Source organism: Momordica charantia (assembly GCF_013281855.1).
Source record: "Momordica charantia cultivar OHB3-1 chromosome 5 unlocalized genomic scaffold, Mcharantia_2.0 BLBB01000005.1, whole genome shotgun sequence".
Lineage (NCBI taxonomy): Eukaryota > Viridiplantae > Streptophyta > Magnoliopsida > Cucurbitales > Cucurbitaceae > Momordica > Momordica charantia.
Window position 1 is genome coordinate 23463585 of NW_028275163.1, and position 13800 is coordinate 23477384.

The following is a 13800-nucleotide window of genomic DNA, read 5'->3' on the forward strand; positions in this document are numbered from 1 at the left end:
TGAACAAATATTCGTTAATATTTGGAATGTGAAGTTGATATGCCAATTAACTTAGGAGGTTGCTTGGAACGATTATGCAACAAGATTAACAAGTAGGATAGACACACAATTTTATTTTTTATTTTTTATTTTTGAAACAATGATACACACAATCGACTATATTAAATATTAAATATATTGTAGTGTCAACAATTAATTGTTCAACGTAAGTTTTCATGTTAATTGTCACGTCGTTTTAGATCCATCAATTTGTTGTTCAAAATATTAACGTAGGTTTGTTCAAAATATATTTTTAAAATATTTATGAAACGTCGAGAAAAATACTAAATATTTTTTAAATAATAGAGATATTTTTCTAAACAAAATACTTTAGAATTGTTTTTTTTTGTAACTTGGCATTCTTTTTACTTTCCATTTCACTCGTGAACATAGAGGGATGAAAAAAAACATTGATACCAACCCTAAAATCCTTTTAACTAATTTTATTTTTCTCCTACAGAGATAGAAACAAGATTTTTAATGTCGATGTCGATGAAAATGTCGAGGTTTCAATTTTATGGAATTATCGATAAAATGTAGATGTCCATAGAAATTTCTATAAAAGTTAGAAAAATTAAAAAATAGTAAAAAATATTTAAATTAATAAATAAATATTTTTCTATTTCAAAAATAATTAATATTAATTATATATTAGTGAGATTTTTTTTTGTTGATATTTTTCATATTTTATTGATTTTTTTATGCTATGATGGAAATGTTGATTCATCCCTCATGTCGATGTCGAACCCATAGAAACGTGAATATATAAATGTAAATATCAACGTGTTGACAGATATTTAGAAGTATGGGGAGGAGTGGAGAATTGAATATTTAACTTTTAAATAAGATATATTGTATCTTATTTACTAAATTATGTTACGATTAACGAATTTAATTGAACTAAAATAGTTTAGTGGATAATACGCGAAGAACAGACGACACGTCGTCATATTATAGACTTCGAAGCTTGCGGGTTGCTACTTTCTTCACCTCCAAAGCGTCCGTTTCCTCACCGGTAAGTGATAAAGAGAGATGAAAAAAATGGCCGATTGATGTCTTGGGTTTCATTTTACATAACTGAAATTCATCGATTTAAAGGCCAATGTTTTATTTTCTTCGGGATTTTATTGTAGCTAGCAATTCTTGTGGCCATTGTTGACAATTAGATTAAACATTTCGGTGATTTCAGTGGTTGTGTGTAGCCAATTGATTGCTTTTGGTTCGTAGAAACCAATTAGATTAAACATTTCTTTGATTAGAGACTGTTGGCATTGAGAATCTTTATCTGCCGGACTATTTACTGTCACATTTGTGGTTTGGAATGGAGTATATTGAGCTATTTTCTCTTTGAAATTCTCAATTTAATCTGTTTTTCAATAGCGGACACGCTTGTAAGTTGATGCTTTTACTGTTTGGGCCACTTTCGGGTTTGAAAGTGGTCTGCTGCATGTTATTTTACAATATGTTTATTGAAGTCTAAGGCAGAATTCTCATTGCTGAAATCAGGAAAAAGGAGATGAGCCGACTTTTAAATTCACTTCAAGGAACTCTTTTAGTAAGCAAAGTAGTTGCTCAAGATCCATCTAAATTACTTTGTCGTAAGTTTTCTCCATACGTTGCAAAGTATGACGACAGATACCATTCTGTCTTATTATCAACACAAGGTATAAGATTAATTTTACACTATTTTGAGACTTTGAATTTGCGCCCTGTTCTTAGACAAGTTTGTCTTATTTTGAAGTTATGTCTCAGCACGAAGTCTGGGGGTAGTCTATTGTGAGAAGAACTTGGTGAACTCTGAGGTATTAAAATTGTTCATTTCCTCTTTGTGCTGGCCGATTTATCTTATGATGGAAAGGAAACATTACTATTTAATTTCTGTGTATATAACTTGAATTTGCAGTTTCCTATTTTCTATGACCGATTCTTTTAAACTTGATTTAATTTATTTATTTTATGGCTTTTTTGAAGTATTCCATTTAGAAGTCTAACGCAACTTTCAATGCACTATATGTAATTTGCTTGTGGTCTTGATCGACAATTGGGATTATTGTAGGATCATGCTCTTAGTTGGTTGAATTTGGAGACTGTTCCACATGTACAAACTCTTGGAGAATTTCCTAGAGAGGAGCTTGCTGGAAAAGTTGTCATGGTCAGGTTTGATTCAACCTTACTGCTACAGGAAGAAATGGACCCAAGGATTAACTCGGTGAAGAATGCAATCTTCACCATTAAGTACCTATACAAATCTGGAGCAAAAGTGATACTTGCCAGCAACTGGAATATAAACTCTACTGCAAGACATCCTGATATGGATTCTGTCGCTGGTACAGATTCTAGGATATTCTCTGATTTCAATATCACACACTGTTATTTCATTTCATGACTGGAGTTCTATAACCTACTACATATATGCGATATAATGTTTGATGTGGGGTGCGTTAGAACATGGAGTGATTTCCTCCGGTCCATTGGTTGTGCCCAATTGAATTTGTAAAAAAAAGAAGGGTAAAATTTCAATAAGGATAGATTGGACTCCTCTCTCCTATTAGTACGGATTTTGAGAGAATTGATTGTGTTGTTCCTATGTCAGCATGGTAAAGCAAGGTAGAACAAACTAGAACACCTTAATGCACGAAAGTTAAACTTTAACAGAGCTCCACTTTCAGACTTCTAGACGGTTTTGGTATACTTGGGTGTTTCTTAATGTTCAGTGGCTTTCCGTTTCAGATTACTTGTCCTCTGTTCTTCAACTTGAAGTTCTTCCAGTAAAGTGCAGTTCATTTAATTTGCTGTCAACGAAAGAAAGCTTCAAAAAAGCTGATATTCTTCTTCTAGAGAACCTTTCCGAGTTCAAAGAAGAAGTTGCTAATTGCTCAAAATTTTCCAAGCTGCTATCTTCAGGTGTTGATATTTTTGTTAACGATACCTTCTCTCAGTCTCATAGAATTCTAGCATCCACAGTTGGGATTACTCGTTTTTGCTGTACCTGCATAGCTGGTTTTAACTTTGAAGAAAGTTTATGTCAGCTAAAGAAGGCTGCAGAAACCAAGAGCCAACCTTACATTGCAATTGTATGCCCTCCTTCCCTACTCGAATAGCGATGGATTTTTCCTTCACCAGTCATAGAAAGATTCGGTGTAATATATTAAGATTTTTTTTTTCCCTAATACAGATTGGAGGAGGCAACCTTTTGGACAAAGCAGCTGCCTTGCACTTTTTAGCTTCCACATGCTCTGGGTTGGTCTTTGTTGGAATGATGTCATTTCAGATAATGCATGCTCTGGGGCTGTCTGTTTCTTCACGTCTGGTGAATCATGGTGTATGTAAGGAAGCTGCAGACACAATTCAGTTTGCGCTTGATAACGACGTAGAAATTGTGTATCCAAAGGACTTCTGGTGTAAAGATGTTGAAACTTCAAAGCGAATGAAAATATTTGCTTCTCATGATATTCCAGATGGTAAGTTTTCATTTTCCTTTCGTCGTGTGAGTCTCCATTTTAAAAGGTTGATCCTTTGAAATTGAAAGCTTGTTACTTCGTTATCTTTAACTTCTTTCTCTTCTAGGTTGGCTACCGGTCGATCTTGGTCCTACATCATTGGATGAAATAAATGCCCTGCTTATAAATAGCAAGGTAAGATTCAATTTTTTCCTTGAAGTTACAATATACTATCTACTTTATTCAAATAAAAGAGATTTGATCATTTTTATTGTCCCTACGATTTATTTATACCTTCAATGAAATGTCTGTGCACTCACACTTCAATTCGTGACGATTCAAATCTTTGGGGTAGGGGTGGGGGTAGAAGTATTGGCCAAAGTTTCACAAGCTAGACCTGCCTAGTCTTTTGAATGATGGATTCTGCAAATATGAAACCCAAGAGAGAATATTACAAATCCTAAGATTCAGATCATATGGTCATGAACTTGACTTATCAAAAAAAGCTCTTATGGTCATGGACTTGCAGGAGGTTCATTAATAAAGCATTCTGCTATCTGCATTATTTTTAAGCACCAACTAGTTGTTTTTCTGTTAATCGCCCAAGCATCAGTCTAACACTTAAACACTATGTTGCAGAAGATTATATGGATTGGTCCAGTGAAATTCAGTGATTCAAGCCCAAGTACAGTCGGAGCTTCTAAATTAGCAAGAAAGCTATATGATTTAGCCCAAAATGATTGTGATGTAACTGTTGTTGGAAACACAGCACGCAAAGCAATAATGCAGGAATCAAGTACCCTATCTGCTTATAATGTCTTCGAGAATGCTTCAGTCGTGTGGGATTTCTTTAAAGGGAAACAACTTCCAGGGGTTTTGGCCTTGGACCGAGTAAGTTTTTTTGACCTTTTTTTTTCTTTTTTAATAAATTAATTATGAGTTTAAACTTTTACATCAAAAAGCAGAATATTATCTTGATCTATTGGAGAAAAATGTCATAAAAACATTTTTCGCATGTCTTGCTTGATGATTGATTTTTTCAATATTACAGGTATTTCCTAGTTTTACTAGGCTATGACTGCCTCTTACTATAATTACTTTTAGTTTTTCCTGCACTTGTTTAGACTCTATGCAATTCATGCATCTGGATGAACAGCTAAAGTTGGTTTGAAGCGATTTCTTTACGCAGGCATACCCACACAAGATTAACTGGGATGCAGTCTTTTCTGATGCAGCTCTACCTTTGGTGGTTGACATTGGAAGTGGTAATATCTTTTGTATATCATTTCCATAGTAAAACTCTGTATTTAACAGCTAAGAAGACAATATTTATATTTTCATGTAGCCTTGTTATCAATCACTCAACACCCCCCCCCCCCCCCCCCCCCTTTTTCTTTCCTGTTGGTACAAGTTTAAAGAAGCCAAAATGACAGGTAATGGGATGTTTCTTCTGGAAATGGCTAGAAGAAGGAAGGATCTCAATTTTCTCGGTTTAGAGATTAATGAAAAGGTCTTCTTTAGTTTCCTTTACCGCTCAAAACTAAATTTTACGTATTATCTCACACTTGAATGACCCTTTCAGCTTGTGAAACGTTGTCTACATTCTGTTTATCAATTCGAGATGAAGAATGGGTAAGAACATTTCTTTTTTTGACGTGGCACAGGCTATACTCAGCTGTCTGTCAAGATAAAATGTTAGACTAGATGCAAATTTGCAAAAGTTCATCTGACTGCATCTGGCCACATTTTTTGTGGATGATAACAAAGTCTTTGTCTTTTTATGAACTCTTTTCATCTGGTTTCCTGTTTCATTTCTGAACCTTATCTCAAATTCTCCTGGTTTCAGGCACTTCATTGCGACAAATGCAACATCGACATTTCGTCCTATCGTGTCTAGTTACCCAGGAGATTTAGTTCTCGTCTCTATCCAGGTATAAATTCTCCTGTTCTTGTCGTTGTCTCTAATGTTAATGAAATGAGGGGAGGACCTCAGACTCGCAGGATGTGCCACCTTCATAACTCCGCAACCCTCCACCACGAGCGGATTTATTTCTTAAAAGTTAAAGCCTAACGGAGCCATTATTAATGCCAGGCTATTTATTGCTTTGCTCAGGCCACTCAAAATATTAGTACTTTCTATATCGGTGTCAAATAGATTCTTTACCTAAAAATTCATGGTTCTATTAGATATACAAATAAAAGATCATGATCCTATTAGGCATAAAATTAAAATTTGTGTTCATAGGTTCGTTGATTTTGAAAACATTGAATAGGTCATGGATCTATTTGACACAAAATTGAAAATTCAAGGATCTATTTGATACTTTTTACGATTTATGGACTGGTTAGGCCTAACCTTGGAACAACTTTGAAAGTCCAAAGACTAAACTTATAATTAACCTCACCAAAAACTTGTGTCTGAACTGAAGTAGGATTTTTTTTGTAACTGTAGTGCCCCAACCCTGATTTCAATAAACCAGAGCACAGATGGAGGATGCTGCAAAGGTCATTAGTGGAGGCAGTGGCAGACCTGCTTGCATCTAATGGAAAGGCAATACCCTTTTCTCTGTGCATCTTCACTTTTGTTTGTTTGTTTCCAGTAAATGTTTATCTTGGAAGCTGGGCCTCTCCTTCTCTTCTGTGACAAAATAATATGAACTTTACTCAGCTTCTGTAATGACTGGCTTTCCATTTTTAGGTATTTCTTCAATCTGATATTGAAACTGTGGCTTTGAGAATGAAGGAAGCTTTTTTACTATATGGAAAAGGAAAACTAGCTGTTGTGCAAGACCAAGTTGAAGTTGATGTGGGAACTAATGGGGAAGGATGGCTTAATGAGAACCCATTTGGAGTAAGATCAGACTGGGAACGACACGTATTAGATCGTGGGGCTCCTATGTTCCGATTAATGCTCTCGAAATCAGCAACAGTGCATTAGTTCAACTGAGATTCAGATAATTCGACTTAGTTATCCATCAATGGAGCTAACTCAGAACCATGAATGTATACCGCAACTTGATCGTCCTGTTCATGCACTTTCAACTTTGCATTCTACCTAATTGTCGTCATTGGTCGAGTTTATGGTGCAGGAGCTGATTTTGTCGAAGAAACTAGTGTGGTAATCCGTGTTGCTTGTTCTTTCCAACTGGACGGAGACGACTTGAGATTGCAGAGAAGTTGCCAGAGGAAAACCTTGGAATGCCCTCTAGTACAAAGAAAAGATAATGGAGACTATCTCCAACTCTGATTCTTTTACTATTTTCATTCAATGTCCACTAAGGGTCAGTTTCTGAGCATTCAGTTTTGTACTGATAATTCAATGAGCTGCTGCAGCCTCAGCCTGCCATTCTTGTCTTCTGCTTCATATTTTGGCTTGTAAGCTGATTAACCAACAATTAGGAATATGACCAACTTTTTTATTCCATACAAATTATCAGGGAAAAAGGGCGAAACGTAAAGCATGGAAAAACGTTTTCTTGCCAACTTGAGTGTAACTCAACTGATTAAAATATTTATTATCAACTAAAATGTTGGAAGTTCGAATATCCACCCCGAGCACCTTTCTTTTTTCCGCATTACTATTTTTTGGGTCCCTTTTAACATATTCCCAGCAACCCAACAAGCAAGCCCTTCTAAAGGAAGAAAACTCTCCCATTTGCCTCAAAACTCCAATCCCTTTACTTTTCTTGGTTTCTTTGTGGACAGAACACAGAGATTCCCTCATTGAATATTATCCAAATGGAAAAAAGGATTCTTAATCCATAATATTTAACTTCTTTATCGATAAATAATCTATATACATTTTGCTGAATATAATTCGAGCGATTAAATATTAATATCTTTGAAAGGTAGGAAAAACAACTTTTTTTTATTTTTAAGTCAACTTTCTCTCCATTTTAACGCAATGTGGCATGTTAAGTTATATTTGTATTAGTCATGCAATTAGAAACTAAACTATTTTTTTTTCAAATAAGATTAGATAATATTTTATATATTTTATTTGGTGTCAAAAAATTATAGGCCTTATAAAATAAAGGAGGGGATTAAATGTTTAGGTCAGATCCTGAATTCCCCATGGGTTACAATTTTTTTATTTTTTAGTATTTTGAGGAATTAAACTTTAAAATTTGTTTTTTCCCACTTCCCCTTTTCACAAAGTAAAATTATTATTATTATTATTTTTTTTTATTATTTTCTTTTCTTCTTTCTCACCTCCCCACTGTAGACGGCTGTCGGAAAATTCTCCCCGGTTTTTTCATTGTTTTCGTCTAAACTTCGAAGCTTGTGGCGTTGCAGATTGTTCGATTTCTTGAATCCATCTCAGGTATCGTCAGTGTAGTGTACATATCCGATTCGCTTATTGATTTTGTGGAGATTTTTGAATTGACCGTGTGTGCAGTTCGAAACCCTAAATCGTCTCTGGCAGCCTGGAAACGGAGTGGAGATTATTAAATCTTTGCTTTCGATCGTCTGCTAGAAAATTGGATTAGAGGAATTTTAACGTAATTTGGTCAATTAGTTGTTTCATGCAAAGTTTAGGTGAGCGATCGTTCTTCGGACTCAATTTTGGGTTAAATTATTTGAATTAGTTGGCATTTTGCATCTGCCTAGCAGTGATGTTTTCCTCGTTCGAATTTTGATTACTTCCCGTATTTTGGTGTGTGAACTATAAGATTATGTGGTGTAGGACTTTAATTGAATTGCTGCTATTAGATTTTGTTATAGCATTCTTCGTGCTACAGGATTAGGGATAAATAAGAACGACTGGGAGGCTAAATATTGGAAATCATGGGTTCCGTTGCAATTAGTAATATTCATACTTTTTCTAGTTAATTATATTTTGTTGATCTAAGAATTGATGAATCCAAGAAACTACTCCTTATGTTCTACCTTCACTTCTTAATTATTGGGAGAATGTGAAGCCCTGTGGAAAGCTCTACCATTGTCCACATTTCTGGTGTTCTCCTGATGCTTATAAGGACATTCTATTTACAAGTGTTATTCTTTCCGCATGATTGATCTATTTTAAATAATTTTGTTTAAATCTCTGATTTCTCCAACTTTGAATGATCATCCATTGTTGCAGTAGGTTTGAGCATCATTTGGAAGTCAATGAAGGACAAGATTACTATTGTTCATTAAACAAATATAAAATGCAGACAGATTCAATTGTCCCCTCCATCTCTGAGGCACATCTTCATTCAGAGACTATCTTTCCTCATGTTGGAGATCAAGGCATTGCAGCATCAACTCCCGACCATGTTATAGAACCACTGCCTGGTACTATATTGTCATTGCAGATTTCTTTTCTTTTAAATTCCTTTTTTATAGTTTATAGTTTTTGACATTCTCTGCTCTAACTGATTTTTATGGGTTTATGCAGCCAAAAGGCCGACTCGGCAATGGGCTGCTTGGACACGTGAAGAGGAGGAAAGTTTCTTCACTGCATTACGGCAAGTTGGCAAGGCATGTAGTTGTCCACTAATTTTGCATATTTTTCTAAAAATATGTTATGTCTCTCTAACTGTATCATGCCTTCTATGCAGAATTTTGAGAAGATCACTTGTCATGTACAAAGCAAAAACAAGGACCAGGTGCTTGTCATAGATGGTCTTCTTTTGGAAAGTTAATCCTTGGACTTGTGCTCTAATCCCTTCTTATGTATATATATATTCTTCAAACTTTCTGTAACCAGGTCAGACATTATTATTACCGTCTAGTAAGGCGTATGAACAAGCTGTTGGCTCCTGGGCTATGTCTGGATGCTAAAAACTCTAAGGATACTAATGCTGCAATGCTCCGATGGTAATAATTACTGCTAATCATGCTGTCACCTTTTCTTCAATCTTACCTATTCTTTCTAAACGTGAGTGATTATTGTCATTTGATTGATTTCTGGGTAAATGTGTGATGAATTGTGGAAATCAAGTTGGATTCTGCCATAATGCTATTTTACATCATTATTGAGAATGTTGGCCTGCCTGTATCTGGAGAGAAATACATACGAGAGAATTTGTTATTTATGCATTAATTTATTGCACTTTTCTATTTTTCATTGTTCAGTCCGACTACTTTAAGTATAATATGAGAAAGCTATTTATTTTGAGTTTTAAAAAAATAGTATAACTAGTTTTGCAATGATTAGTGTTATAGGCCTCAAACGTGGATTTTTTGTTTTTCTCTCACCATACTTGACATGCCCAACAGGTGGTCTTTACTGGAAAAATATAGTTGCAAAGCTTCAAAGCTTCACCTGAAACCCCGACGTTTCAAGATTTTTATTGAAGCCTTGGTTAGTCAGAACCATCTAATCCATTCCACCCTTTGGTGCCTTTCTGTGTATGAAACTCTTCTTTTGCATACTGCTGGACTGACCAACTCACTTTTACATGTAGGAGCATCAACTTTTGAAAGATCGGAAGAAGACTGTAAGAAAACGACCATTGCAGGGAGAAAACTGCCCTCCACCCATACCAAGTGCTGTCTCTAGTCAGAGCAGAGCTTTAGGGCATGATGGGCGTGCAGTGAAATTAGTTTTAGTTGACACTCAAAACATTCCAAAACTGGGCCCTAGGAAAACCTCGTCAAGACGCAATCTGAATGTTGGTATTAACCGTGGAAACAATGGTGGATATTCCACTGTCCTCAAACCACCAAGGCAGAGAAGAAAATCAGGTGTGAGCTCTTCTCCCAAAACTCTTTGTTGGGGGTGTTGTTGGTTTGATTTAGAAGATTGATTCCTTATAAGTTTACTATTGAATGTTTTCTTTTCCGAGCTACTGTCTTTGTCCAACTTTTGTAATATGCTATCTAAGATTGTTTTTGTAAGAGATCTTAATATGGATTCTTATAGGAAAATAAATGTTTAGAAGATAAAAATAAGATTTTACGGTGCTATGTATTTTGGGTTGCACAATCAATGTTAAGCAAGAAAATATTTATCCATTGGGTTATTTGTACTTTTAGATGGTGTATCATCAGCTGCATATAAAAAATGGGAAAAAGCTGCAATAGCAGGCGTTTCTTTGGTTGCTGATGCTGCTGAGCATTTAGAGCGCACTGTCACCAATAAAGATGTTTTACGCGATCAAAATACTCCAGGTGAGTCACGTCACATATATATTTTAAATTGTTCTGAACTTTACATGAAAGGATGTATGGAAAATCTGGCCCTATGTTAAAGGGTGATGGAAAACGTGTCAAATTTCTTCACTATAGTAACTTTGAATGCTTTCATACTTATTTCAGGGAAAAAGAATTCTGATCCTGCTGGGAGCCCTTTGCTGCTATTGCCTCCTCTTCAGCCAAATTCCTTGATTGATGTTGCTAATACAAAGCTGAAGCTTCAGTTATTCCCTGTCGATGATGGTACTCGTAGAGCCCTGGAATTGGTGAGACCAGTAAAGATTGCATCAATCAATTTATATGTGAAACATTTCGACACTAATACAATGTTTGAGGTCCTCTTTTGTTCAGGATAAACACAATCCACACTTGGAGCTTACTCTTAGTACAAGGAAGAAAATATCGTCCGTTTTAGAGCATCTAAGTCGAAAATGGGGCAATTCAAGTGCTGCTCATGGAGAGCTGATGCTTTTTCCTTACAATATCCAGAGGAAAAGCCTAGCAGATTGTCAGAGATGGATACAGGACTCCTTTGAGAGTGCTGGTGACGTCTATGCATCAATTGGAAGGCCCCAAGTTTTTCGTTTAAGGTTTAATTCTTTTTGGAGTTTTGTTTAAAAAGATAAATGAGTAACAAAATAACTGACTTAAAATCTTCTTGAAGGTATGGTTGGTGTTCGAACACAGAACATGGGTGTATTGAATTTCAGACATCTGTGCCAGCATATGGCATTAGAGATGATCATATCATGGATGCCAGAGATATTGAGGGAAGAATTGTGGATTTAGCATCAATCAACGGTCAGCCTGTGGATCTTAATAAGGATAAAGTAGGTACATTGAATAAAAATAATATTTCAACTCCTGACGCGCCCAGTGAGACAGAAAGGCACTTATCTACACGGCCAAATGATGGTCTTACAGGGTCCTCTGATCCTGCATTAAACATTTCATGGGATAAAAAAAATGTCGCTGATAGAACAATCAACCAACAATCTGATGATGTGGTATTTTTCTTTTTCTCTCTAACTATTTCAGATTGACAATTTCTTTTTGACATAAATGGTATTACTAATGTCATCTTACTGATGTTCTGATGTCAAAGATTGTCCTGATCTGTAATTATCTCATTGATGCTTATAGTACTAAAAAATATTAGTTAATTAGTTACCTTATATATACTTCTTTGCTTGACAGTGAATTTTTAGTTCCTGCTAATTTCCAATTAGTGGGATTTTGTAAGCGATATGAATTCAGCTCTGCTGAGGAATATCTTATTCATGTCTTACATGTTTACTGCCATTAGCTTATGGATTTTTATTCGTTCTCTCAATCTGCGCACTAGTTGTCTCTTTCTCTTTGCACACTAGGGTACATAACATAGCTGTGGACTGTAAGGTATTTTGTTTCCTCTCATGAACGGTTCTACACTTGGACATTCTGGGAATATCGTTTGTGAAATTTATGTTCCAGCATTAGCAGAATTCTATAAAATTCATCAATTGGATCTGCCAATACCAGTCTTGTTTGCTTTTAAGTGCAAGTGATGTTTTATGACAAAATTCTAATCTTATCTTTTTGATAATTGTTGTTCTCATTACATCGAACCTACTTTTGAGAATGTACTTGTAGTTTCATTTTGACAAGACTGTCTGTTTCATCCTGTGTATAACTAGGATGACCTGAAGTTAAGCAATGGGACTTCCTTATCAGCTGGTGAGTGGGCTGACAGCCTTACAAATATAAGCATCGGAGACCTACTTTCAGGAGTTTCTCACGATGTGGATGCCAACTGCATCGATACACCTCTTCCCGAAGGCACCCAATGTCTTCAGCAGATCCCGTTCAGCTGTGATTCATTTGATGCTGCAATTGCTGCTCATATATCCAGACAGCAAGACAAGACTGTTACTCCACCGACTTTGGCCTCCCATTCATCCTCCATATGGGATGCTGAAGAGACATGTGATGCCTTCTCATTTCAAAAGAATCCTGTCGACCTACAAGAGCTTCCTAGTTCATCCACTTTCTCTTCTTTACGAGGTTGCAAACACATAGCTAGAACCAATTCCGCCGGCCACATGACCGAGGTATCGAGAAATGCCTTGTTTAAACAACATTACCACTGCTGGTGAATGATAATGATGCTCGGAAGTGGACTGAGTTCTAATATGTTTTAAATTTGTCCGCAGGATGATTTACCCAGACCAGGGAGCCCTACTGGAGAAGATTACATTCAAGGAGACCCAATGGATGAGTGTCAGTCGGATCCACAGATCACAGAAACAAAAGATATCAATGAGCTAGCAGACATTTATTGGGTATGTTCGTTTACGTTCTTCCCAGGTCGAAAAATTCTCCTAGTTATCATATGATTCTCGAATACAGAACAAGTCTAAGTACTTTTTTTTACCTTCCTTTTGTTTCAGCCTGATTCCTTGGGGCCGTTGGATTTGGATTTGCCATCAACTAACAAGTACCATAACGAGGATTTAATTTTAAGCGATAGCCTAAGCAGCTTGAACCGTTTGATAGCAAGTAGCTTGGATGCATTTCAAAATTGCTCCTTTTTCGGCTTCGACAAGAAAGAATCATCATCAGCATTCAACAGTTGACCTCCAGAAAAGCCTCCATATCGGATTTTAAAGATGGAAGCCGAGGTGTTCACTCTCGAATCCAGAAATATTGGATAGAAAGAGGGATTCTGTAATTTTAGATGCAAAGTTCAGCCATGACGGTTGAAGGAAGGAGGACATGCCAATGCCAGAGCACAGCGCTGCCCACGTAAGTAGTTGAGAATCTTGGTTTTGTATCTAAACAACTTTATTTGCTTTTGGGGGGTTCCCCCCATTTGTACAAAATAGACATGCAAAGAAAAATCAACTTAATTTCTAACGTTTTTTTTTTCTAAATTTTTTTCCTTAATGAGGGCTGTGTGTTCAGTTTCCGTAAATTGTACACAGCTAAAGCTTTAGCTGAGAACATCTTCAACCCAATTAGCAAAATTTGTGATTAATGTTCTTTACGTTTTCTGCTATGGATTTTTCTCTTTCTGTACTGTGATTGTGATGAGATAGATAAGAGGGAAATTTAAAACATTGATAGGTTATTAGAGCTTAAGTAGTTAAAACACTTATTTCTGACCACAATTCAGTTATTAGTCAAATTTTAAAAATAAAAAATAAGGTATGTCTTG

The 13800-nt window shown here is 35.9% G+C and overlaps 2 protein-coding genes across 9 annotated transcripts; both read left to right on the forward strand.

Moving 5' to 3' along the window:
• Nucleotides 1-928: 928 nt before the first annotated feature.
• On the forward strand, nt 929-7024 carry LOC111014298 (phosphoglycerate kinase, cytosolic). 5 transcript variants are annotated; one of them, XR_015790778.1, is made up of 15 exons: nt 929-1054; nt 1546-1703; nt 1792-1841; nt 2096-2366; nt 2770-3113; nt 3215-3500; nt 3607-3674; nt 4119-4370; nt 4669-4744; nt 4913-4989; nt 5062-5111; nt 5326-5410; nt 5932-6030; nt 6178-6482; nt 6569-7024. XR_015790778.1 is itself a non-coding variant. In XM_022288972.2 (14 exons), exons 2-14 carry the CDS (start codon nt 1556-1558, stop codon nt 6415-6417), a joined length of 2046 nt encoding a protein of 681 aa, XP_022144664.1. In that variant the 5' UTR covers nt 929-1054; nt 1546-1555; the 3' UTR covers nt 6418-7024. The 5 variants fall into 5 exon arrangements, 4 of the variants coding, with proteins under 4 accessions (XP_022144664.1, XP_087979964.1, XP_087979963.1 ...); XM_022288972.2 differs by having other exon boundaries at nt 6178-7024; XM_088123838.1 differs by having other exon boundaries at nt 4122-4370; nt 6178-7024.
• Nucleotides 7025-7578: 554 nt separating this feature from the next.
• Nucleotides 7579-13629, forward strand: TKI1 (TSL-kinase interacting protein 1). 4 transcript variants are annotated; one of them, XM_022288975.2, is made up of 15 exons: nt 7579-7803; nt 7879-8018; nt 8566-8759; nt 8863-8945; nt 9026-9073; nt 9175-9284; nt 9687-9771; nt 9875-10154; nt 10446-10580; nt 10728-10870; nt 10956-11194; nt 11269-11611; nt 12281-12694; nt 12797-12925; nt 13034-13629. In XM_022288975.2, the coding sequence occupies exons 3-15, from the start codon at nt 8633-8635 to the stop codon at nt 13217-13219; spliced, it is 2322 nt and encodes a 773-aa protein (XP_022144667.1). In that variant the 5' UTR covers nt 7579-7803; nt 7879-8018; nt 8566-8632; the 3' UTR covers nt 13220-13629. The 4 variants fall into 4 exon arrangements, with proteins under 4 accessions (XP_022144667.1, XP_022144668.1, XP_022144666.1 ...); XM_022288976.2 differs by having other exon boundaries at nt 8569-8759; XM_022288974.2 differs by lacking the exon at nt 7879-8018 and having other exon boundaries at nt 8569-8759.
• Nucleotides 13630-13800: the final 171 nt, after the last annotated feature.

Excerpts from the sequence above, each read along its gene's own strand:
- LOC111014298 (XM_022288972.2), top strand. The coding sequence starts at position 1,556 with ATGAGCCGACTTTTAAATTCACTTCAAGGAACTCTTTTAGTAAGCAAA. Across the intron at positions 1,704-1,791 it reads TGTCTTATTATCAACACAAG|CACGAAGTCTGGGGGTAGTC; the intron begins GTATAAGATTAA and ends GTTATGTCTCAG. Across the intron at positions 2,367-2,769 it reads TGATATGGATTCTGTCGCTG|ATTACTTGTCCTCTGTTCTT; the intron begins GTACAGATTCTA and ends TTTCCGTTTCAG.
- TKI1 (XM_022288975.2), top strand. The coding sequence starts at position 8,633 with ATGCAGACAGATTCAATTGTCCCCTCCATCTCTGAGGCACATCTTCAT. Across the intron at positions 9,285-9,686 it reads AATGCTGCAATGCTCCGATG|GTGGTCTTTACTGGAAAAAT; the intron begins GTAATAATTACT and ends CATGCCCAACAG. Across the intron at positions 11,612-12,280 it reads ACCAACAATCTGATGATGTG|GATGACCTGAAGTTAAGCAA; the intron begins GTATTTTTCTTT and ends GTGTATAACTAG.